Source organism: Equus przewalskii, chromosome 16, assembly GCF_037783145.1.
Source record: "Equus przewalskii isolate Varuska chromosome 16, EquPr2, whole genome shotgun sequence".
Classification (NCBI taxonomy): Eukaryota; Metazoa; Chordata; class Mammalia; order Perissodactyla; family Equidae; genus Equus; species Equus przewalskii.
Genome location: NC_091846.1, coordinates 69,339,037 through 69,362,235, shown reverse-complemented (window position 1 = coordinate 69,362,235; position 23,199 = coordinate 69,339,037). Strand labels below are relative to the sequence as shown.

At 37.9% G+C, this 23,199-nt stretch overlaps 1 protein-coding gene across 8 annotated transcripts in view; it reads right to left on the bottom strand.

The window, feature by feature from the left end:
- The window catches only part of PCCA (propionyl-CoA carboxylase subunit alpha), a 416,711-nt gene that overhangs the window by 161,750 nt on the left and 231,762 nt on the right, over positions 1 to 23,199 (bottom strand). For all 8 annotated transcript variants that reach the window (XR_011528233.1, XM_070579174.1, XM_070579175.1 and 5 more), the window contains one exon: positions 6,701 to 6,809. Coding sequence is in view for 7 of the 8 variants with exons in the window: in XM_070579174.1 (XP_070435275.1) it covers positions 6,701 to 6,809 (109 nt within the window). In the remaining variant the exon portion in view is untranslated. The remainder of the gene's footprint in view (positions 1 to 6,700; positions 6,810 to 23,199) is intronic.

Below are 23,199 nucleotides of genomic sequence, written 5' to 3'. Positions count from 1 at the left end.
GAGAAGAGAGGAACAGGAGAGGGAAGAAGGGATGGCGGGGAGAGAGCATTTGAGAGCAAGCATACACTCGCAATGTTGACTGAATGTCTGTGTCCCCCCAAAATCCATATGTTGAAATCTAATGCCCAATGTTATGGTATTTGGAGGAGAAGGCTTTGGGAAGTAATCAGGGGATGCGGGTGGAGCACTCATGAATGGGATTAGTGCCCTTATAAGAAGAGGCCAGAGAGCTAGCTTGCCCTCTTTCCACAACGTAAGGATACTGAAGTAGACTTTCTGCAACTTAAAAGAGAGTCTGCACCAGAACCCGACCATGGTGGCACCCTGACCTCGGACTTCCAGCCTCCAGAGCTGTGAGAAACAAATGTTTGTTATTTAAGCCACCCAGTCTATGGTAATTTGTTATAGTGGCCCAAAGTGATTAAGACACTCACGTATATTTCTGTCTTGTCATCCTTTGAGTTATAAAAAGATACCACTTTATTTGGGGAGGAGGTTGGAGTATGTTATAAATTAAATAAGCTACCAAATCACAAAGAGGAAAGCCATTTCATAAAATGCACATAAGTGAATTCCAAATGGATTAAAGAGTTAAATGTTGCTAATTTTCCCAATAATTCACATATAAAATAAATGTTTAGGATTTTAAACACATGCTCTGAGGAATGGTGAAAAGCGCAAAGGAAGAAGGAAAAGGAAGCAAGCAAGCAAAAACAAGCCAACAAAATGTAATGACTTTGCTATATATCTGCATTAAAAAATATTTTTTAAAAGCCCATGGAATGAACATTTACTTTCAAATATCTTAAAACAGATTTAATATGAGAACAGATAACACTGCCCATGTCCACCTCAGCATGGCTTAACCCTGAGGACTGACATCCAAATGGGAGTCAAAGGCTTATTCTGAGCCACATCCCCTACCAAATTCTTACAACACGCAAGATAACATGGGAAAGCAAGACAGCCCTCTGACAGGAAGAGAGCTCTGGTTACCAGTCATACTGCTACCTGGAAAGGGGGCCTTGCTCTCCCTAGAAGTGATCATCATTACAATGATAAGTTAGTCAGACAGCTTAGCAGAAAGATAATCATGGAATTAGGAAGTCTGAGTGATAAAACATAAGAAAGCCTGGAGGACAATTTGCATAGCTACAAAACCTAACAAAAGAAAGCGACAGATACAGAAGTAACAATGGGAAAGGCAGGAAGTAGAGAAATTTAGAGAGGGCAGAGCGGCATTCTCATTGGTGTCTGAGAAGCTTGGGATGGCAGAGGGGCACTTGAACCAAGGTAATGGAAGGGGAGGTCCTAGCTCAGAAAGGTGACTGCTGACTTGCGAACAACATTTGGATCTAAGGAAAACAGGCATTTTAAGCAAAATTAAATAAAATTTTACTAAAAGGGACTAAATGGTCTTCTTTAGTATTTTTGCCTCCAGTCATTATCAGTTAGTGAGGCAAATTATTATCTCAAACTACAATGCCAACAAAATAATTTTAGTTTCAAATAACACAAAGCAATTGTTTAACACAATTGTTTAACTTTTAATGATTCATTTCTGTCAATAAAATTGTTTATGAAAAATGATTATAAAGAAAAATAATTCCATAAGTCAGCATGTATTTATGTAAAAACTTACATTATGTTCTCCAAATTTATTTACAGTCATCCTAAGAAAAACTGCTATTGTTTCTAACATTAACTTTTCTTTTTTCCTAAAATGCACTGCTATCTTTTTACTATCCAAACACTATGGGTACATATTATTAATGTCTTTTTCCAAGTCATAAATGATGAAAGAGTAAAACCCACAGAGAAATTGGGAAAATAAGATCAGCAGCCAAAACAAGCAGCTCAAAGGAAGGGCTGTGGGCTACTGGGTTTGGAAGCATAAACATTACTGAGCACACCCACGAAAGAGTAATGTGGAGCCACACCTGGAGGCTGACTCGTACACTCCATTCCCAAGCCAATAATGAAAACACAACTCTGAAGCCAAAATGTGAAGATTCAACCACCTTACAACAGCTTTGGTATCAGGGACCTCTTCAGCAAACTAGCAAAAATAACTTAGATTCACTTTGCCTAAACAAGATCACGCTTTGTCAAACAGACCAAGATATTTTACTAGATGTTATAGGTCTCTGTTGTTATGGGTGGCACCAATTTTACAATAAATTGGCCTGATAAACAAATGATAAGTTCAAAAGAAAAACATTCTCACCAAAAATAAATACTGTTTGTCACATAGGCAATATGTGCACAATTATCTACATAACTGAGCTTTGGCCTACATATTTCATTTATATAATTTTTCCCAACTTCTAAAGGGTAAAGAGCTCAACAGTAATATAAAAGAGGAGGATTCTGGGATGAAGGCAGAATAGGAGGCACCAGGAATCTGCTTCCTATTACACTGGGAGAATCGCTCTAACTATTTTGGAACTCTGGAGTCCAGCGGAAGACTTGCAACTTTCAGGGGAAGACCTGGATGAAAAATTGTAGTCAATTTCATCAATTTCAGCTTTTAGCACAATAGTAGCTACCCATCCACCCAATCCCCAGCCATGTGGCAGGCAGCTGCACACCTGTTCCTGGAACAGCTTGCACACAGCTTATGGAAGCCAGGATGACAAAAAGGATCCTGTCCTCCAAATATTGGGGAGCTGTGCTCTGATTGCTAACTGTTGCTTCTAATCACAGAGGTTCAGACAAAAAGACAGTTAGCCATTGTTATTACCCTTCTCGGCAAGTTGCAAGCCCCTCCCCCTCTGGCTGAAGTGACTTCTAGGGGATTTAAAGGGCTAGTACCCCCTTCCTGCCCTCTTCATTTTTTGCTTTTTCCTCTTTAGAAGTCAGATATTAAAGACTAAGACATTCAAAAATAACTGCATATATGAGGAAAATTGGAAAGTGACCATACATACCCAGGGAAAGGCTCAGAAAAGACCTGAGAAAATTTTAACTTTACATCTCAGGCTGATCTTTGGCACAGAGGAAGCTTACAACAATTAAATAAACAAAAACAATAAGAAAAAAAAAACAGTAAACCCTGGGGAAGAAGAAGATTCTGATTTCCAGAGTTAGCACATTATTAGATTTAAATGTCCAGTATTCAACAAAGAAATCACAAGTCATACAAAGAAAGGAGAAAGTATTCAAAGGAAAAAAAGTCAACAGACTATTTCCCTGAAAAAGACCTAATGGCAGATATAGTAGACAAAGACTACTTTAAGATGCTCAAAGAACCAAAGGAGATGTGGAGAAAGTCAAGAAAATGATGTGTAAACAACATGAAAATATCAATAAAGAGACAGAAAACCTACAAAAAAAATGAAAAAGAAATTCTGGAGCTGAAAAGTACAATAACTGAAATTGAAAACTCACTAGAGGATTCAAAGACAAATTTGAGGAGGCAGAAGAAGGCATCAGGCAACTTGAAGATAGGATAGTAAAAATTATCAAGTCTGAAATAGCAGAAAGAAAAAAGAGTGAAGAAAAGTAACAAAGCCTAAAGAACTGTGGGATACCATCAAGCAGACCAATGTATGCATTGTGGGAGTCCCAGAAGAAGAGAGAGAGAGAAAGGAGCAGATAGAATATTCGAAGAAATAATGGCTGAAAACTTCCCAAATTTGAGGATATACATGAATATAAAACATCTAAGAAGTTCAACCAACTTCAAGTAAGATGAACTCAGGATCTATACCAAGACATATTATAATCAAACTTTCAAAAGACAAAGACAAAGAGAGAATCTTGAAAGTACCAAGAGAGAAGCAAAGCATCACATACAAGGGATTCTCACTAAGATTACAAGCAGATTTCTCATCTGAAATTTTGGAGGCCAGAGACAGTGGGCTGATATATTCAGTGCCAGAAGAAAAAAACTGTCAACCAAGAATCCTAAATCCAGCAAAACTGTCCTTCAAAAGTGAGTGAGTTATTAAGACACTCCCAGATAAGCAAAAGTGTAGGGAGTTTGTTACCACTAGTCCTCCCCTGCAGGAAATGCTAAGGTTGAAATGAAAGGACACCAGACAGTACCAAGAAGCCAGGTGAAGAAATAAGTTATCTCAGTAAAGGTAAATACACGGACAATTAGAAAAGCTAGTACTATTGTAACAATAGCTTGTAACTCTACTTTTTGTTTCCTACATGATTTAAGGGACTAATGCATTAAAAAAGTCAATTATTAGACTAAAAGTCAGTATCATTGTAACTTTGGTTTGAAACTCCACAGTTCGTTTTCTATATAATTTAAGAGACTAATGCATTTAAAATAATTATTGATTTACGGTTTTTGGCACAGAATATATAAAGATGTAATTCTGTGACATCAACACCTGCACCTATGAAACGACTAATCTTTCTGTCTTCATACTTTTGCCTTTCCTAGAAATTTCAAATAAATGAAATCAAACATTATATAATCTTTAACTGGTTCCTTTCTCAGCATAATTTTCTTTTTAGATTTATGCATGTTGATGCACGTATCAGTACTTCATTGTTTTGCATTGCTAAATAGTATTCCATCATATGGATATACCACAGTTATTTATCCACTCATCACTTGATATAGATTATTCTCATGGGTGTGTAGTGACATAGCATTGTGATCTAGTTTATAATTCCTAACGACTGATGATGTTCACCATCTTTTCACGAACTTATTTGCCATTCGTTTTACTTCTCTGATAAAGAGTCTATGCTAAATCTTTTTTGTTTTTATTGGGTTGTCTAACTTATTTTTGTGTTGTAAGAATTATTTATACATTATAGATTTAAGTTCTAAATTGGATATATATCTCTGAATACATTCTGCCATTTTCTATATTGTTTTATAATGTTCTTGACGGTCTCTTTTGAAATTTGAAAGCTTATTCTGCAGATGTCTTAAATTCTCTGTAATAAAAACAAAAAAATATATGCTTCCAAAGACCAGTGAATAAGAAGAAAATATTCACAACATAATATGAAGTTTAAAAAAACAGAATTCAAACAATACTTCCAGGATGACTCTAACTACGTAAGGTATATATGCCACATGTATCTAATTATATAAATATACACACATATATATGTATACTTGGAAGGGAATATATCAAAATGTTAAAAGTGGTTATTGAAGAGTTTGTGGGATTACAGGTACTATTTATTCTTCTCCTTTTCATACCTTCTTCAGATTCTTACCAATGGTAAGTCGGCCCTCTGTGAAAACAACCTGCATACATTTCTTGAAGATTAAACCAATTTATCTTTAGCTACACTCAGAACTTCTGAAATAATCAAGGTCCAAATAACATCTGAATGTAACAGAATCAGGATATGAATACTGTATTTACCAAAAGAATAATAAAAAATGATACAAGGTATTATTCTGGTTTTAAAACCAAAGCTAGGATCTCTCCTACACACACATCCCCCCAAAACAGCACTGTCCAACAGAGCTTGATGGCACTAGACCCGCAATGGATGGAAAGGTTCTTTTGGTTGCCCAATACAGTAGCCACTAACTACAACACAGTAGTGGTTAGCAAGCATTGGAAATGCACCTAGAGATGGCACTGATATTGTCAATGGAACGTGACTGAGAAACTGAATTTTTAATTTAATTTTAATTCAAATAAAAACAGATGACTAGTGGCTACTACACTGGACAGCACAACTTTAGGGGAGAAAAAACCAACCACGGCTCTATTGATCATTTTCCTCCTCCTTCCAGTCATTCAGTGATTTACTGATATTCTATACCCTCTCCTCTCTCCCTAGATATTTACTGAATCATAACTTAACAAAAGATCATACATCAAACATCTTTTACTTTCTCTTGAGAATGAGAACAAATGAAGAGCCATTACTCTGAGATTTCCGATGTAAAACAACATTAGCTATTAAGATATAGCCTAAACCCAATTTCATTTTTCTTCTGCCTAATTCTTTAGGGGTACTCTGAGTTTCTGATCTGTGCTCGTCGAAGCTGATTGGTCACCTGCCATCTTTTTTATTTTTTATCTTTGTTCTTCCTCTTGTGGAAAAGCAAAAAGAAAGGAAAAGAAGTTGAAGTAACACAATTTTACCAACAGCATCACTCTAGCATGTAATGGACCGCACTTGCTAACATAGGATTATTCTAGCAAGTACACAGACATTCACAATAAATAATCCTATTATTTAGAAGCATTATGTCACCATGATTACGTTTTTATTTGCCCTGTTATAAAGCATGTATTCCCTTTTACTTAGGTCACTAGGAAGCTAAAAGGTATCCTTAGGGCTCACAAGTAACTAACTCATCCTGGTGTTAATTCCTTCTTGTATCTTATAAATGAGTTTCTTATACGTAATTTTTTTAACTGCTCAGATTCATTCCTAACTTTTAGCATTATCACACTTCTCAAAAATTTTTTCAAGATTAACAAAGTAATAAAACAGAAATAACAAATACAAATTACTTGAACAGATTTCCTGTAAGGTTTCAGAATATCTTCTTACCTCCAATAATATTCAAATTAGAGGGGCCAAGATCCTTTTTTTATTTCTGAATTAAAAAAATTCATTTGAACAAAATAGAAGCAATAGCATTTTCATAAGAAGATCCAGAAATGAGATTAGATCTTTTATTAGCTATTTCTATGCAGATTAGATCATCAATATTTTTCTGCTCATTTATTCTGTTATAAACGATCTAACATACCTTGAATTTTCATGTTCCAGAAAACGTTGTGCTCTTAATTGGGATGCCACAAACAATGATGATGCTATTGCCAATAACTGGTTTCTCTCATTCTCTGTTAACTTGTGTCCTGAGGGAAATCAATTACATACATAACGTTAACATCTGTGCTTCTATATTATATAATTATGAGTCCATCAAACAAATATTTTATCAATCAAGCATATATTATGGAGCTAGTATTTTACCAGGCACTGGAGCCTGCAGGTTGGGGGAGGAGGACTAGCAAGATTGTTTAAATAAGACAAAAACCCCTGCTCACTGGAAGGTTACAGTCTAATTTAGAAAAGAAGATGTTAAACAGATGCACAAAACAAAATAATTACAAATAAGAAAAGCATATTCACAGAGACCTCTAGGAAAAGCTTAAGGATCCTGGCATCTGCTTCTGCTTACCACTCCCCACCCTCAACTTTACTTCTCAGGAGAGTGAGGATAAAGGGTAAGCAGAAAAGGAGTGTTGCTGGTCAAATATATTGGCTCGGCTACGTTTTCTAATGTGAAGGATTAAAAGAGAATAAAGGTGTGATTCTCTTGCCTCTATATGTGCAGTAAGAGTTTGAATCCCAATCAGTCAACCAGCCAACGAATCAATCTCTCTCCTTCTTTAATTCACTCTCTCTTCTGACCATAATATAGCGGGACCTGGGGGCAGTGGTCTAGCCTGACAAGGCCTGGGAAGACTGGGAAGTCTGGCTGCAAGCTGGACAGCAGGGAAATCTGCTCTAGTTGCATAATACTTCAACAAGTGTATGAGTCAAGGCAGGATTTGATACTCCAGGGTCTGCATGTTAACACATCCCCTTGAGAGCTGTGTAATTTCACTACAATTTCTAATACTATTTATTTACCACAGTGCCATACACAGTTAACAAAGTATTAAATGGTACAGTACAAACAATTTGCGTGCTGGATCATCAGCAATAAAAGGTACTTGTGCAATTCAAAAAAGAAAAAACAATCCGGTAGATATTTAAATTTATTTGAAAGAAATGAAGTAATTTGAGCATTACGCCTAAAAAGTCACTCAAAATAGAAATAACACTAAAAATATTCATAATTAGAATAAAAACACTTTCTAGATCTGAAGCACATCTTTTTATTGGAAGGTGCTTCGTGAAACTGAAAGGTGGAGTGTTTCATGAAACTGGAGGGAAGGGAAAGCCCCAGTAATCCACCATCCTTTAGACAAACCCAGAAGCTCCATAAACTATAAGACCAGTGCAGGATCTATCAACTGGTTCTAGGAATTCAGTAATAGAACCCTCAATAGCCTAATAAACCACACTTCTACAGGCTTTGAAAAGTTCGCGAGTTTCCCCAACACTTAAGCAGTGATGAAAACATCTCAGATAATTCCATAATAAAGTACCCTATCTGAGGATTACAGAAATTTGGTCTCAGTCTTCTCAAAAACACAATTTACAAGAGCAGTTCTCAAAGTGTGGCCTGCAGATTACTGGAGTCTCCAAAAGCCCTGCGGGGGTCTGCAAGGTCAAAACTACTTTCAAAATAAAGCTAAATGTGCTTTTTTTTCTCTCACATTTTTAGGAATATACAGTAGTAGAGTTACTCTGATTAGAGAGATATATGACATGTGATGACATCACTTCTCTGATGTCAACATATAACGAATTTATTATTGCTCCTTTAAAAATGAATTAATAAATAGTTTTAAAGTTCCTAAGTTTTAATTCATAATATAGCAAATATCAATAGATAAAACCACAAAAGCTCTTTGGAGTATAAAGAGGACGAGTGCTTTTCAAACTTCACTGTGCATCAGAATCATCTAGATTAAAGCACAGATTCCTGTACTCCACATGCAGAGACTGACTGGTGATAAGTCTGAGGTGTGGCCCGATCATTTGTCTTTCTAAAAGATCCAGAGCGATGCTGCTGCTTTAGGTCTACAGATCTCACTTCGAATAGAAGTGTTTGAGGCTCATGTTTATCAAACTGTGTAACACAAACCACTTGGTAGTTCATGAAACTACTTTAGTGGGTCATGACCAGAAAGACAAATTGTGAGAGCACTTTGCACACAGTACTTTTCATGAGTGGGTGTGTGCAAAGTCACGGGGTAGAATATATTGTTTACAGTGGTTCACAGTCAAAGCAGTCAATGCTCTAGACAGATCTGCACAGTATAAATCATCAGCAGAGAAAACACAATACATTATGGGAAGCTTGTAAACTACAACAAGCTGAACCAGCGTTTCTGGTCTAATAAACTGCTAGCTGCACTGAACTCAGACAATATTGAGAAAGGAGGTTCCCAGATAAAATTGAACACCATCCATCACATCTTACAGGCAAACTGGTACAACGCATAACAACTTCAATTCTTTTACTGATACTGGAACAGATTCTCAAGTTTTACCAATGACTAACTCTCAATAAATTTTCCTGATATAAGAGTAGGGAAGACTTCTTAACTTCTACAGTTCAACTAAATTTGTTTCTACAATTTGTTTAGGGATCTCAGGTAATTTTAATAAAGAAGTATTGCAAAGATCATCTACTTCATCCTCCATGCAGTGTGGATGTCTCTTCTGCAGTGCTGTCTGACAGATGGTTATCTAGGATCTCCAGAATTCCTCCAATACAGAAAACTGACAAACTCTTTTAAGGATTTCTAAATCATTAGGAAGTTATTTCTCATACTGAATCAGAGTGTTTCTTTGTGACTTCCATCCACTGATCTGACTTTTCCAATCTGAAGTAAGACAGAATAATTCTATTCTCTCTTACACTCGTACATTATCAATCTTGAAGGATATAGACTGTAGTTAGACATCCTAAAACTAGTTAAATAAAAGACTGGTTATATCCTGCCACTCTTGGGGTACCCTAGTCATGTCAAAAAAGAAGTATTCAAGTCCAAACAGGCACTGTACAAAAGATTCTATCATAACCAAACTATTCTTATGGTAATAGCTATAGCATAAAGTTACTCCTGATCACAGACTGGAGTGGCCTTGACTCCTGCATGTTCCCTCACGGCCTGATACCCACTACAGTGTCTCTGCTCTAACTCTGACCTTGGACTCCCTCTCAATGTTCTCCGTTAACTGTATGTCCTCCGGTTTTTACCTTGCTGAAATCCGTGTCATGGTTGGCCCTGGTGTCTTGAAATACATGTACCAAATGTTATTGTTCCTCACTACAATAGACTCAAATCCAGCTTAACACTGCCATTTAGACCTGAATGCGCTTCCAAGGCAGAAGAAAGCGGCCCTGATTTCCTCTTGGGTAATGAGATAAGCATTAGTTCATCATCTGGTTCTCTCTCACTGGTGTGATCAATATATGGGATGCCTTACCAACTGCAAAAGTGACCCTTTGCCTGTTGGATATAGTCAACAAATAAATACAAGTCAGCAATGCTCAGGGCACAACAACTGGACCACGTTAATGACAATATTCTTTATTAATTAGTCGCCTCTTCTCCAGGCTAACTACCTGTAGTTCCTTCAGAGTTCTTGACGTGAGATGGATTTCTGAGTCTCCATCATCACAATCACTTTCTTTTATACACACAAAAAATGAAAGAATAGTTTTTTAGTTCTTTTCTAACAATAGTCACCTTTGCAAATCATGAAAATAATAGATGTTAAAATGTAAAGAGTTTTGTCTTAATGTCAAACACTGTGATTGGAGGTTATACAATCATACCATGGACCAATATCAGATAATATTAGACTATTCTTATAATCTAATAAATTCTGAATTAACTTCTAAATAAAGCAGCAATATTTCTAAAAAATATTTATAGCTGATGTTCTCATAGATTCTAAGGTATAATATAGAATCGTTAATTTTTAAAAATTACAAAATGTCCCACTGCTAAATTTCAACAAGTAATTTAATATCAATTGAAATATAAATCTAAAAAAAGGAAAAATTCTGGGTGTTAGCCATTTAATGGACACTGACCACAGAATAATCATCTGAGAGGAAAACTAAATATTTTTTTACAACAGCACTAATTTCAAGTTTATGGACCAATCAGAATTATTTAAAAATGCTAAATTAGCTGTTAATATTTTGTCAAAGAAACAGAACATTGTTATATCATTAGTTTTCATTAGAAATCTTTTCAATATTCTTTAAAAAGACCACTCCAACCTCTACATAATAATTATATTCCTCAATTTTCTTCTAATTGTTTCTGTGTTTATTTTTTAGAATTTAAATTTAATCTTCTGGAATTCATTTTTGTATCTGGCATAAATTAAGCATCTCACATTTTCTATATAGTAAGAGAAAAAATTCCTACATATACTAAATTCCATTTATAAGTTCCCTATTCCGTTACATTATATACAATGATACATTTATCCATTTCTCTGTTTTTCTTTCAAGCAATTCCATTCTTATCCCTTATGTCATACTGTTTAAATACAGTCTTTGCATGCAATATATTTTAATACATGGAAGGCCAATTTTCCTCTATTATTTTTCATAATTTTCTTGGCTGTTCTCAGAAATTTATGATCACAGATAAGTTTTAAATCACTTATGTAGCAAGCCTTGTGAACCTAACTGGAATTATATAAAATCTGTGTAGTAATTCGAGGAAAAATGCCATTCACATGCTATTGAGTCCTCCCAACAATTATCTGATTATTTTTCCATGTGTTCAGATATGTTTCTTATTCCTTGACAAGATTCTATAGTTGTCTTCATATACGGTCTATGTCTTCCCTAATAAATTTTTGTCTACTGTCTTAACAAGATACTATAGTATGAATAGATTTGGGTTTTTCCACTTTCATTTCAAGCTGGCTCTTACTAAAATAAGAAACACTAACGTTGCATACTTATCTTGTTGCATTAAGCCACCTTGCCAAATTTGCTTAAATCTAGAAGCTTTTAGTAGGATCTTCTAGATTCTCTAGGGATATAATCATATGGAAAAAAAGGAAAGATTATGTCTCTTCCTTTTAAAATAGTCAAACCAACTACTTTCTTTTTAATCCTCCAAAACTGTTTAATAATACTGGTAATTTTATAGATCTCATTATATTTGGAAAATTATTTTAGCATTTCATCATTGAAAATGATGTTTTAGTTTTCAGTAAGTAGTCTTTTTAGCAAATTTAATTAATTAACTTTTATTTCTGTTTTACCAGAAAGGTGTTACTAGAAAAGGGTCTTATTAGGAATGGCTACTGAATTTTTATCAAATGCCTTTCTACATCTTTTTTTTGGTGTTTGATTTTTTTTTGGTTGTTTGATTTCTTGTTGTTGAGTTGTGTGAGTTCTTTACATATTATGGAGACTAACCCTTTGTCAGATATGTGACTTGCAAATAGTTTTTCCCATTAGTGGGTTGGTTTTTTTTTTGTTTCAATCCTGTTTTGCCTTGCCTTGAAGAAGCTCTTTAGTTTGATGAGGTCCCATGGGTTTATTCTTTCTAATGTTTCCCTTCTCTGTGAAGACATAGTGTCCGAAAAAATCATTTTAATACTGATGTCAAACAGTGTAGTGCCTACATTTTCCACTAGAAACCTTACGGTTTCAGGTCTTACCTTTAGGTCTTTGATCCATTTAGCATTTATTTTTGTGAATGGTGAAAAAGAATGGTCAATTTTCATTCTTTTACATGTGGCTGTCCAGTTTTCCCAGCACCATTTGTTGAAAAGACTTTCTTTTCTCCATTGTATGCCCCCAGCTACTTTGTTGAAGATTACCTGTCCATATATGTGTGGTTTTATTTCTGGGCTTTCAATTCTGTTCCATTGATCTGTGCACCTGTTTTTGTACCAGTACCATGCTGTTTTGATTACTGTAGCTTTGTAGTATGTTTTGAAGTCAGAGATTGTGATGCCTCCAGCTTTGTTCTTTTTTCTCAGGGTTGCTTTAGCAATTCAGGGTTTTTTGTTGCCCCATATGAATTTTAGGATTCTTTGTTCTATTTCTGTAAAGAATGTCATTGGGATTCTGATTGGGATTGTATTGAATCTGTAGATTGCTTTAGGTAGTATGGACATTTTAACTATGTTTATTCTTCCAATCCATGTACGTGGAATGTCCTTCCATCTCTTTATGTCCTCATCCATTTCTCTCAGGAAAGCCTTATAGTTTTCATTGTATACGTCCTTCACTTCCTTAGTTAAATTCACCCCGAGGTATTTTATTCTTTTTGTTGCGATTGTGAATGGTATTGTGTTCTTGAGTTCCTTTTATGCTAGTTTGTTATTAGAGTATGGAAATGCTACTGATTTATGTAAGTTGATTTTACATGCTGCAACTTTGCTGTAGTTGTTGATTACTTCTAAAAGTTTTCCAATGGATTCTTTAGGGCTTTCTATATATAAAGTCACGTCGTCTCCAAATAGTGAGAGTTTCACTTCTTCCCTCCCTATTTGGATTCCTTTTATTCCTTTTTCTTCCCTGATTGCTCTGGCCAAAACCTTCAGTACTATGTTAAATAAGAGTGGTGATAGAGAGCATCCTTGTCTTGTTCCTGTTTTCAGGGGTATGGCACTCAGTTTTTGCCCATTGAGTATGATGTTGGCTGTGGGTTTGTCATATATGGCCTTTATTATGTTCAGGTAATTTTCTTCTATGCCCATTTTGTTCAGAGTTTTTATCATAAGTGGCTGTTGGAGCTTGTCAAATGCTTTCTCTGCATCTATTGAGATGATTACATGGTTTTTATTCCTCAATTTGTTGATGTTGTGTATCACGTTGATTCATTTGCGGATGTTGAACTATCCCTGTGTCCCTGGTATGAATCCCACTTGATCATGATGTCTGACCCTTTTGATGTATTGCTGAATTCGAGTTCCCAAAATTTTGTTTAGAATTGTTGCATCTATGTTCATCAGTGATGTTGGCCTGTAGTTCTCCTTGTTCGTGCTGTCCTTGTCAGGCTTTGGTATCAGCGTGATGTTAGCCTCGTAGAATGTGTTAGGAAGTGTTCCATCCTCCCTAATTTTTTGGAATAGCTTGAAAAGGAGAGGTATTAAATCCTCTTTGAAAGTTTGGTAGAATTCCCCAGGAAAGCCATCTGCCATTCTTTGGGATGCTTTTGATTGCTGTTTCAATCTCCTTCCTTGTCATGGTCTGTTTAGACTGTCTGCTTCTTCTTGACTTAGCTTTGGGGATTATAAAAGACTAAGAATTTATCCATTTTCTCTAGGTTATCCATTTTGTTGGCATATAGCTTTTCGTAGTATTCTAATACGTTGTATTTCTGCGGAGTCTGTTGTTATTTCCCCTCTTTCATTTCTGATTTTGTTTATTAGAGCTTTCTCTCTTTTTTTCTTTGTAAGACTGGCTAGGGGTTTGTCAATTTTATTTATCTTCTCAAAGAACCAGCTCTTTGTTTCATTGATCCTTTCTACTGCCTTTTTTGTTTCAATAGCATTTATTTCTGCTCTGACTTTTATTATTTCTCTCCTTCTGCTGACTTTGGGCTTTGTTTGTTCTTCTTTCTCTAATTCAGTGAGGTGTAATTTGAGGTTGCTTATTTGGGATTTTTCTTGTTTGTTAATATGTGCCTGTATTGCAATGAATTTCACTCTTAATACAGCTTTTGCTGTATCCCATATCAGTTAGTATGGCATGTTATCATTTTCATTTGTCTCCAGATATTTTTTGATTTCTTCTTTAATTTCTTCAATGGTGCATTGCTTGTTCAATAGCATATTGTTTAGTCTCCACATCTTTGTCCCTTTCTCAGCTTTTTTCTTGTAATTAATTTCTAACTTTATAGCATTATGATCAGAGAATATGCTTGTTATTATTTCAATTTTTTTAATTTATAGAGGCTTTCGTTATTTCCCAAAATATGGTCTATTCTTGAGAATGTTCCACGTGCATTTGAGAAGAATGTGTATTCTGCTGTTTTGAGGTGAAGTGTTCTCTATATGTCTATTAAGTCCAACTGTCTTTGCTTTTCATTTAATTCCAGTTTCCTTGTTGATTTTCCGTCTGGATGATCTGTCCAATGATGTGAGTAGGGTGTTGAGGTCCTCTGCTATTATTGCATTATTTTTAATGTCTTCTTTTAGGTTTGTTAATAGTTGCTTTATGAACTTTGGTTCTTCTATGTTGGGTGCATAAATATTTATAGGTATTATTTCTTCTTGATGTACTGTCCCTTTGATCATTATATACTGACCCTCTATGTCTCTCTTTACCTGCCTTATCTTGAATTTTACTTTGTCTGATATAAGTATTGCGACACCTGCTTTCCTTTGTTTGCTATTAGCTTGGAGTATTGCCTTCCACTCCTTCACTCTGAGCCTGTGTTAGTCCTTGGAGCTGAGGTGTGTTTCCTGGAGGCAACAGATTGTTGGATCTTGTTCTTTAATCCATCTTGCCTCTCTGTGTCTTTTTATTGGAGAGTTCAATCTGTTTACATTGAAGGTGATTATTCATGCATAAGGGCTTGATGGTGTCATTTTGTCACTCGTTTTCTGGTTTTCCTGCATTACCTTTGTTTCTCGTCCTGAGTGTTTTGGCCTATCCATTGACATCTGCGGTTTCTTATTTCCTTACTTATTTTTTGTGTCTCTGTTCTGTTTTTAAGGTTAGTGGCTACCCTGAAGTTTGTATTCAGAATATTGTGTATAACATAGCCCATTTTCTGGTGGACTTTTATTTCCTTAGCCTAAACTGATTCAGTCCCTTTCCTCCTTCTCTCCTAAGTTATTATTGTCATCTCTTATTTCAACTTGTGTTGTGACTTTGTGGTTAAAGTGATAAGACTGTCTTTGTTTTTGGTGTTTTCCTTCCCTTCATCCTAATGCTATAGTTGTATATTTGCTATCCTATTCTGATTCTATTTGTGTCCTTACTCTGTGTTTTGTGACCCCTTTCTCCCTTTTTTTCTTTTTTCAGGTATGAGGGCCTTCTTGAGGATTTCTTGGGGGGCGGGGGGTCTCATGGCTGTGAAGTCCCTTAGCTTTTGTTTGTCTAGGAAAGATTTTTCTCCCTCATATCTGAAGGATATTTTTGCTGGATAGAGTATTCTTGGCTGAAGATTGTTATCTTTTAAAGTTTTGAGTATGTCATTCCAATCTCTCCAAGCTTGTAAGGTTTCTACAGAGAAATCCACTGAAAGTCTGAGAGGGGTTCCTTTGTAGGTTATTTTCTTCTGCCTTGCTGCCCTGAGTATTCTTTCTTTTGTCATTCAGTTTTGCCAGTTTTACGACTATATGCCTTGCAGTAGTTCTTTTTACATTGACATATCTAGGAGACCTAAAAGCTTCCTCCACACGTGTTTCCGTCTCATTCTCTAGATCTGGGAAGTTCTCTGCTATTATTCCTTTGAGCACACTTTCTGTTCCATTCTCCTTTTCATCACCCTCAGGGATTCGAATTATTCTTATATTGCATTTCCTCATTGAGTCAGCTATTTCTCAGAGATTTTCTTCATTCCTTTTTATTCTTAATTCTCCCTTTTCCTTTGTCTGGAGCCATTCAACCTGTCTACCTTCGATTATGCTGATTTGCTCCTCTATGGCATCCACACAGACATTCAGGGACTCTGTATTCTGTTTTATCTGATCCATTGTATTTTTCATCTCTAGTATTTCTGATTGATTCTTCTTTATAGTTTCAATCTCTTTTGTGAAGTAACTCCAGAACTCGTTGACTTGTTTCTCTATATTTTCCTTTACCTCATTTAGTTTTTTGACTATAGCTATTCTGAATTCATTTTCGTTTAGTTTACTTATTTCTGAGTGCTCAGGGCATAATTCTGGGTGCTTATTTTCCCTCTGGTCTGGAGTTTTTATGACTTGTTTGATGCTAGAACGTTTTTTGCACATAGCGCTATTATTTGGTTGCAGTTACAGCCTATTGCCACTAGATGGGGGTCTAGAGCCATGTATGATGAGTCCTCCACCTTCAGCCAAGATGGCTGGCACAGCGCAGGTTCGGGGAGGGAGGGGCACCTTCTCTTGCCTGCAGACCCGGTTTCCCAATCAGCTCTCGCTGTCTGCTCTCCTGGGGTCTTGGCTTGCTGAGGTCACCCCACACGAAAGATTTCCCCCATTAGAGGGCTTCCATCTGGGCTGCATGGCTGTGGGAGTCCTGGGTGATCCTGCTAACGTGTGGCCCCTCCCCCACTCCTTCCCTCACGGAGCCTCCAGAGGCAGTGATCCCAGTCTCTAGGGGAGGGAGCAAGGTTTTCTCTTACCCCATTCCAGCTGCTCCGAGGGGGTCTCCAGCCTCTCCACCCTCCGTCGTTTGGCTGCTATGGCTCTCCAAGGATTTCTGTGCTATTAGGATATTATTTTGTTGTAATATGGTTGTTCTTTTTTATTGTATGTGGAAAGGGAGAGAGTGCCAGGCAAGCTCACTCCGCCATGATGCTTACTGAAAGTTTTCTCCTTCTTTTTGAATCTTTTTTTCTTTTATCTGTTCAGCTTGGGTGATTTCCTCTTGTCTTTTGTCGAGCTTGCTCATCCATTCTTCTGTATCATCTACTCTGCTATTGAGTCCCTCTAGGGAAATTTTCCTTTCCAGTATTGTATTCTTCATTTCTGATTGGTTCTTTTTTATATTTCCCACTTCTTTGTTGATGTTCTCACTGAGTTCACCCATTCTTCTCCCAAGATCAGTGAGGATCCTTTTGACTTTGTTTGAACTGTTTGTCAGGTAGATTGTTTATTAGTCTCATTTAGTTCTTTTTCTTTGGTTTTGACCTGTTCCCTTGCTTGGAATGTATTCCTTTGCCGCCTCATTTTGCCTCCTTTTCTGTGCTTATATCTATGTACTAGGTGGGTCAGCTAAGTCTCCTGATCTTGGAGCGGTGGCCTTATGCAGGAGATGCCTTATGAGGCCCAACAGTGTGCTTCCCTCTCATCACCATTTCTAAATGTTCCAGGAGTGACCCCTGTGTGGGCTATGTGCTTCCTTCTGTTGTGGCAGGGTTGCTATTGCTACAAGTCCCCAGGAAGGCCAGCCTGTCCCCCTGGCCAGCTAATTGTAATTCTCAACTGCATGTGGCTACTGTGGACCCTTCAGTCACTTTATCAGGTTTGGGGAGCCCGAGCACCATTGGCTGCAAAGTCTAATAGCACATTCCCATTGCAGTTTTTCTGTTAAGTGAGTAGGCCCCCAGTGTGGCTGGTTGCTAGGCTCAGGGGCTTACAATTTCTGTAGGCCTCCAGCCTGCAAGGCTGTTGTAAGCTTTCTCAGGACTGCAGCTGAGGGGGGCTGGCCCCAGGCATGCGAGTACCAAATCGTTGCAGGCTTTGGAAGGTGGGGCCAATCCCCTACATGGCTCTTTGAGAAGGACAAGTCTTCTGCAGGTGACAAGCCCCACAGCCCACAGGTCCATACACATGGTGAACACAGTTCTGGCCTATGTCACATCCCAAACCCCTGAAGCAGACCCAGTCACCCCACTGCAGAGGCGCCCACACACTCCACCCACTCCTTGCACAGGCCCTGCCCTGCAGATGTTCACCCACTTGCCTGCCTGCAGAGCATCCAGACACCCCACCTATGCAAGCCCACAACTAGCCCAAGGTCTTGCTGTTGAGTGAGGCCATTCCCTAGCGTAGGCTGCTTGCCCTGGCTGGGCTGGATTAAATCACTGCTGTAGTGAGTGGGGCGGACCCTGGGCTAACAGGCCAGGAAAGAAAGTCCAATGGCATCTGACAGCATCTGTGTCAGCATGCCTATACTACGTCACAATAATGGTTGCCACCAATGTCTCAGTCCCTGGAGAGGTCTCACCTCTCACTGAGATGAACCCAGAGCCTATCAGGTAAGTTTCTTTTCAAAAAAGGACTGTGCATATTTCTTTCTGGTGGTTTTAGGTTGCTTTGCAAAATGGGTGAATTTGTGCATGGGCCCCTTAAGAGTCGGCTTTTTTCACTTATGTCTGACAGCTTTTCCAGGGTCCTCCCCATTGTACTTAATAGCCAGCAAAGCCAGATATTATGAGACTCATCTCAGGTGTGCTGAGTCCAAAGGCTTCTTATACTGGTAATGCTCCCCCAGTCCTCCAGAGAAGGCTGCATACCTTAGGATTGCTCCAGGCTGGCTGTGAAGCTCTGCGGCTCACAAATGTGGCTTTTTTTCTCTCCAGAAAGAATTTCTGTCTCTTCCACCTCAGTCAAGATTGTCCTTTGTTGAAGGGGTTCTTTTTATCCAGTTTTCAGTTCTCTCTCAGGGGTAATTGTTCCAAGAATGGTTGGAAATTGATTGTGTCCATGGGAGGAGATGAGTTCAGACTCCGCCTATGCCACCATCTTAACACCAACCCCCCCACCCACAATGCTAAGTATTTGTGTATCTAAACACAGAAAAGGTATAGTAAAAATACAGTATAAAACATAAATAGTGGTATACCTATATAGAGCACTTACCATGAATGGAGCTTACAGGACTGGAAGTTTCTCTGGGTGAGTCAGTGAGTGAGTAGTGAGTGAATATAAAGGCCTAAGACATTACCGTACATTACTGTAGACTTTATAGATGCTGTACACTTAGGCTACACAAAGTTTATAAAAAAAAAAATTTTCCTTCTTGAATAAATTAACCTTAGCTTGCTATAACTTGTTTACTTTATAAACTTGTTGATTTTTTTTAACTTTTTGACTCTTCTGTAATAACAGATTTAAACACAAACACATTGTACAGCTATACAAAATTTCTTTCTTTATATTCTTATTCTATAAGTTTTGTTCTATTTTTAAATTTTGGGGTTTTTTTCTTTACTTTTTGAAATTTTTTGTTAAGAACCAAGACACAAACACACATATCAGCCTATGCCTACACAGGGTGAGGATCATCAATATCACTGTCCTTCACCTCCACATCTTGTCCCACCGGAAGGTCTTCAGGGGCAATAACATGCATGGAACTGCCTTCTCCTATGATAACAATGCCTTCTTCTAGAATACCTCCTGAAGGACCTGCCTGAGGCTCTTTTTGAGGAGGTATCATTCATTTTGGAAATATGACCCTGGTGGTTTGCTTTGTTTCTTTTTTCCACCACAGATTTGCTTGTAAGCAAATAATACATCATGAATATTCCTATTAATGAAAATCTTATGGTGCTAGGGTCCATATTTTCAAACTCTTTGGTGCCTGCTGAAGTCTGCAAGAGCTTCTTCTAAAACCCTCACTGTGAATTTCTTGGAGAGTCTTCTTTTTCTTCTACAGTTTCCTCTTCTCTTGCCTCTTCTTCAGCTATGCATTCCTATTCCAGTTCCAACAACTCCTCATTAGTCAATTCCTCAGGAACCACATCTAGTCACTCCTCAATGTCATCCTCATCCACACCCAGGTTAGAGTTGTTTGCCATCTCAACCACAGCCTTGTTGACTTTTTGCAACCTCCTTATCCTTGGCGAATCCTTTGAAGTCATGGACAAACCTCTTGAATATCTTCTTCCAGATGCCATTCATACATTCCTTGGTGACCTCATCCCAAGCCCAACAAAGGTGCTTGATGCAGTCATAGATGTTGTAATACTTCCGGAATTGCATCAGTGTCTTCCTCAGTTGCAACAATAGCCTGGACAAAGGTCCTCCTTAGATAGTAGGCCTTAAAAGCTACAATAACTCCTTGACCCATTGGTTGGATCAAAGAGGTGGTGTTTGGAGGGAGAAACACCACTTTGACATTGGGATGAAGATCACCAATAAAACAATGGAGCATTATCAACAACAAGCAAAACCTTGAAAGGTATGTTATTCTCCACACAATAATTCTCCATTTTTCTGGCACAGCAATTCAGGGGGACATCTTGAAACAGAAGCTGGGCGCTCCATGACTTCTTACTGCTCCCGTAGTACATGGGTAGTGTGTGCTTACTGATGTGCTTGAAGGCCCTGGGGTTGTCACTGTGCTGGATCACAAAGGGTTTCAATTTGTAGCCTGCAACATTGCCCCCAAGCAAGACTTAAAAAGCCTTGAAATCTGGCATTGACTTGGCCTCCTTATGGATAAAAGTCCCTTCAGACATCAATTTCCAGAATAGGGAGGTTTCATCCATATTGAATATGTGCTCCAGTAAGTAATTTTCTTCCACAATCAGCTTTTCTAGAGTTTCCAAAAATTCTTCAGCTGCCTTCACGTGACCACTCACAGAATCACCACTCAATTTCACATTATGTAATGAACGACGATTCTTGAATTGTTTAAACCACCCAGAGCCAGTAATAAATTCAACATCATAGTCAGTACCAGCTTCTTCTTTCAATATCACAAACTTTTTGCTTTGGCCATAATCATCATGGTGCTGAGAGGGATATGCTTCTATGTCTGGTCTTAAAACCAAATGAGCAGAAGTTTCTCCATGTCTCATTTAAGCCCTTCTCGAATTTTTGTTAGTCTCGTTGCCTTCAATGAAGCAGAACCTTTAATAGCTTCTATCATTTTGTCCTTGTTCTTCAAGATCATAGCTATGGTGTAATGGGACACATCTGACTGGTGGGTAATAACCATCACTGATTTTCCACCTTCATAGGCCTTAATCACTTTTTTTTTTTTTTTTAAAGATTTTATTTTTTCCTTTTTCTCCCCAAAGCCCCCCGGTACATAGTTGTGTATTCTTCGTTGTGGGTTCTTCTAGTTGTGGCATGTGGGACGCTGCCTCAGCGTGGTCTGACGAGCAGTGCCATGTCTGCGCCCAGGATTCGAACCAACGAAACACTGGGCCGCCTGCAGCGGAGCGCGCGAACTTAACCACTCGGCCACGGGGCCAGCCCCAGGCCTTAATCACTTTTAATTTCATTTCCAGGTCAATTATTCAATGTGGCCTCTTATTGACAACATTAGCAGTTGATTTTGTATGCTCAGGGGCCATAATGAAGAAAACAACATGACATTAAGTCAAGCACAAAAGAAAATGATGTAATCAATAAACGCAATAAACATGAGATGTATGAGACTGCTGCTGGCATAACATGGCATACTGTTTTATAGTAAACTTTTTTTATAAGTAGAGAGAGTACACTCTAAAATAATGATAAAAAGTATACTAAATACATAAACCAGTAATATAGTTATTATCATTACCACGTATTATATACAGTACATAACTTCATTGTTATACTTTTATATGACTGGCAGCACAGATTTGTTTACACCAGCATCACCACAAACACATGAGTAATGTGTTGTGCTATGACATAATAAAGGCTATGACATCACCATTATAATCTTATGGCACCACCTTTGTATACGCAGTCTGATCTTGACCAAAACATCACTATATGACACATGATCGTTAAAGGAACAAAGTAAGTATTTCTTTGTGCCTGGCTTCTTTTGCACATATCTTTTAGATTCATCCATGTTGTTGAATGAATCAGTAATTTGTTCCATTTTAATGTTGAGCGGTATTCCATAGCACGGATGTACCACAATTTGTTTAGCCGTTGAGGGCTTTCAAAGTAAGGGAAAAGATCTGATTTGGTTCTAAAAGTTAACTCTGGCTGCTGAGTAAAGAGTGAACTGGAATGTGCAATGGTGACAGTGAGCAGGCCAATGAGAAGGCAGTTTTGAGGCTAGGCAAGAGTACGGCAGGTCAGGCTAGGTTGCAGCGTGCTAGTTTGGTGTTGAGTCAGCCATGCCTGCATTCAATTCCTGCTCTAGGTGGAAAAGCTAAGGCAAGTGCACTTCATCCATGTTTGTTCTGAGCAGGTTCTCACCTGTAAAATCCTGTAGAGTCATTACAAGGGGAGTTGAGAATGCACGCTGCCTGCTAATTCACTGAAACGTAAGTCCCATGAGGTCAGCAAGTTCTTTTGTTTACTGATAAATCCTAAGCACCTAGAACTCTGGGATACAGACAAAGTAGATTTAAATTCTTTTACATTTTTCCTATTCCTTTGTCGAGTGTGAATGTAAACTAAGAGAGCACTACAATTTGACACTTGTTTGTCACCCCTCTGCCAATGCTGATGGAGAAGACTCATGGCATGACTCCGGGAAGCTGTGGGATAGGACTGGTGAGAAGGCAGAAAGTCTGAACCTCCAGCCTCCACAGGACTGACGCAGCCTCAAGCACTCTAACAGCTGAAATCTTCAACAGGAGCACGCCACTTCTACGTGGAAGTAGACCCTTAGCCCAGGTGAAGTTCGAAGATTTTCTCAAACCTAGCTCTTGATGTTCAGAGCATTAAGGCTTGAAACCTCTACTGTGATGTCAATAAGTCAAGGAACAACTGACTCTCTGGTGAAGACATGGCTGGAAAAAGGTGCAGTTCTTGGTTTAAAAAGCCTTTGGCTTTTTGAAATAGTTTTACCTCTAGAGCTGAGACCACTACCTTTGACCTAACGGGTTCAGTAAATATATGTGACTAAAAGGAGAAAAATTTCCTCCTAACAATTAAGCCTCACTTTCTTAAACTTTTGGGGGACAACTTCAAACAAATGCCCTAAGACCTAAACAATGTTTAGGTTCTCCACTCCTTGCTCATTAAGCCCTCAGTTACTGGAGGCCAAAACGATGCAGCAGTACCTTTGCCAGA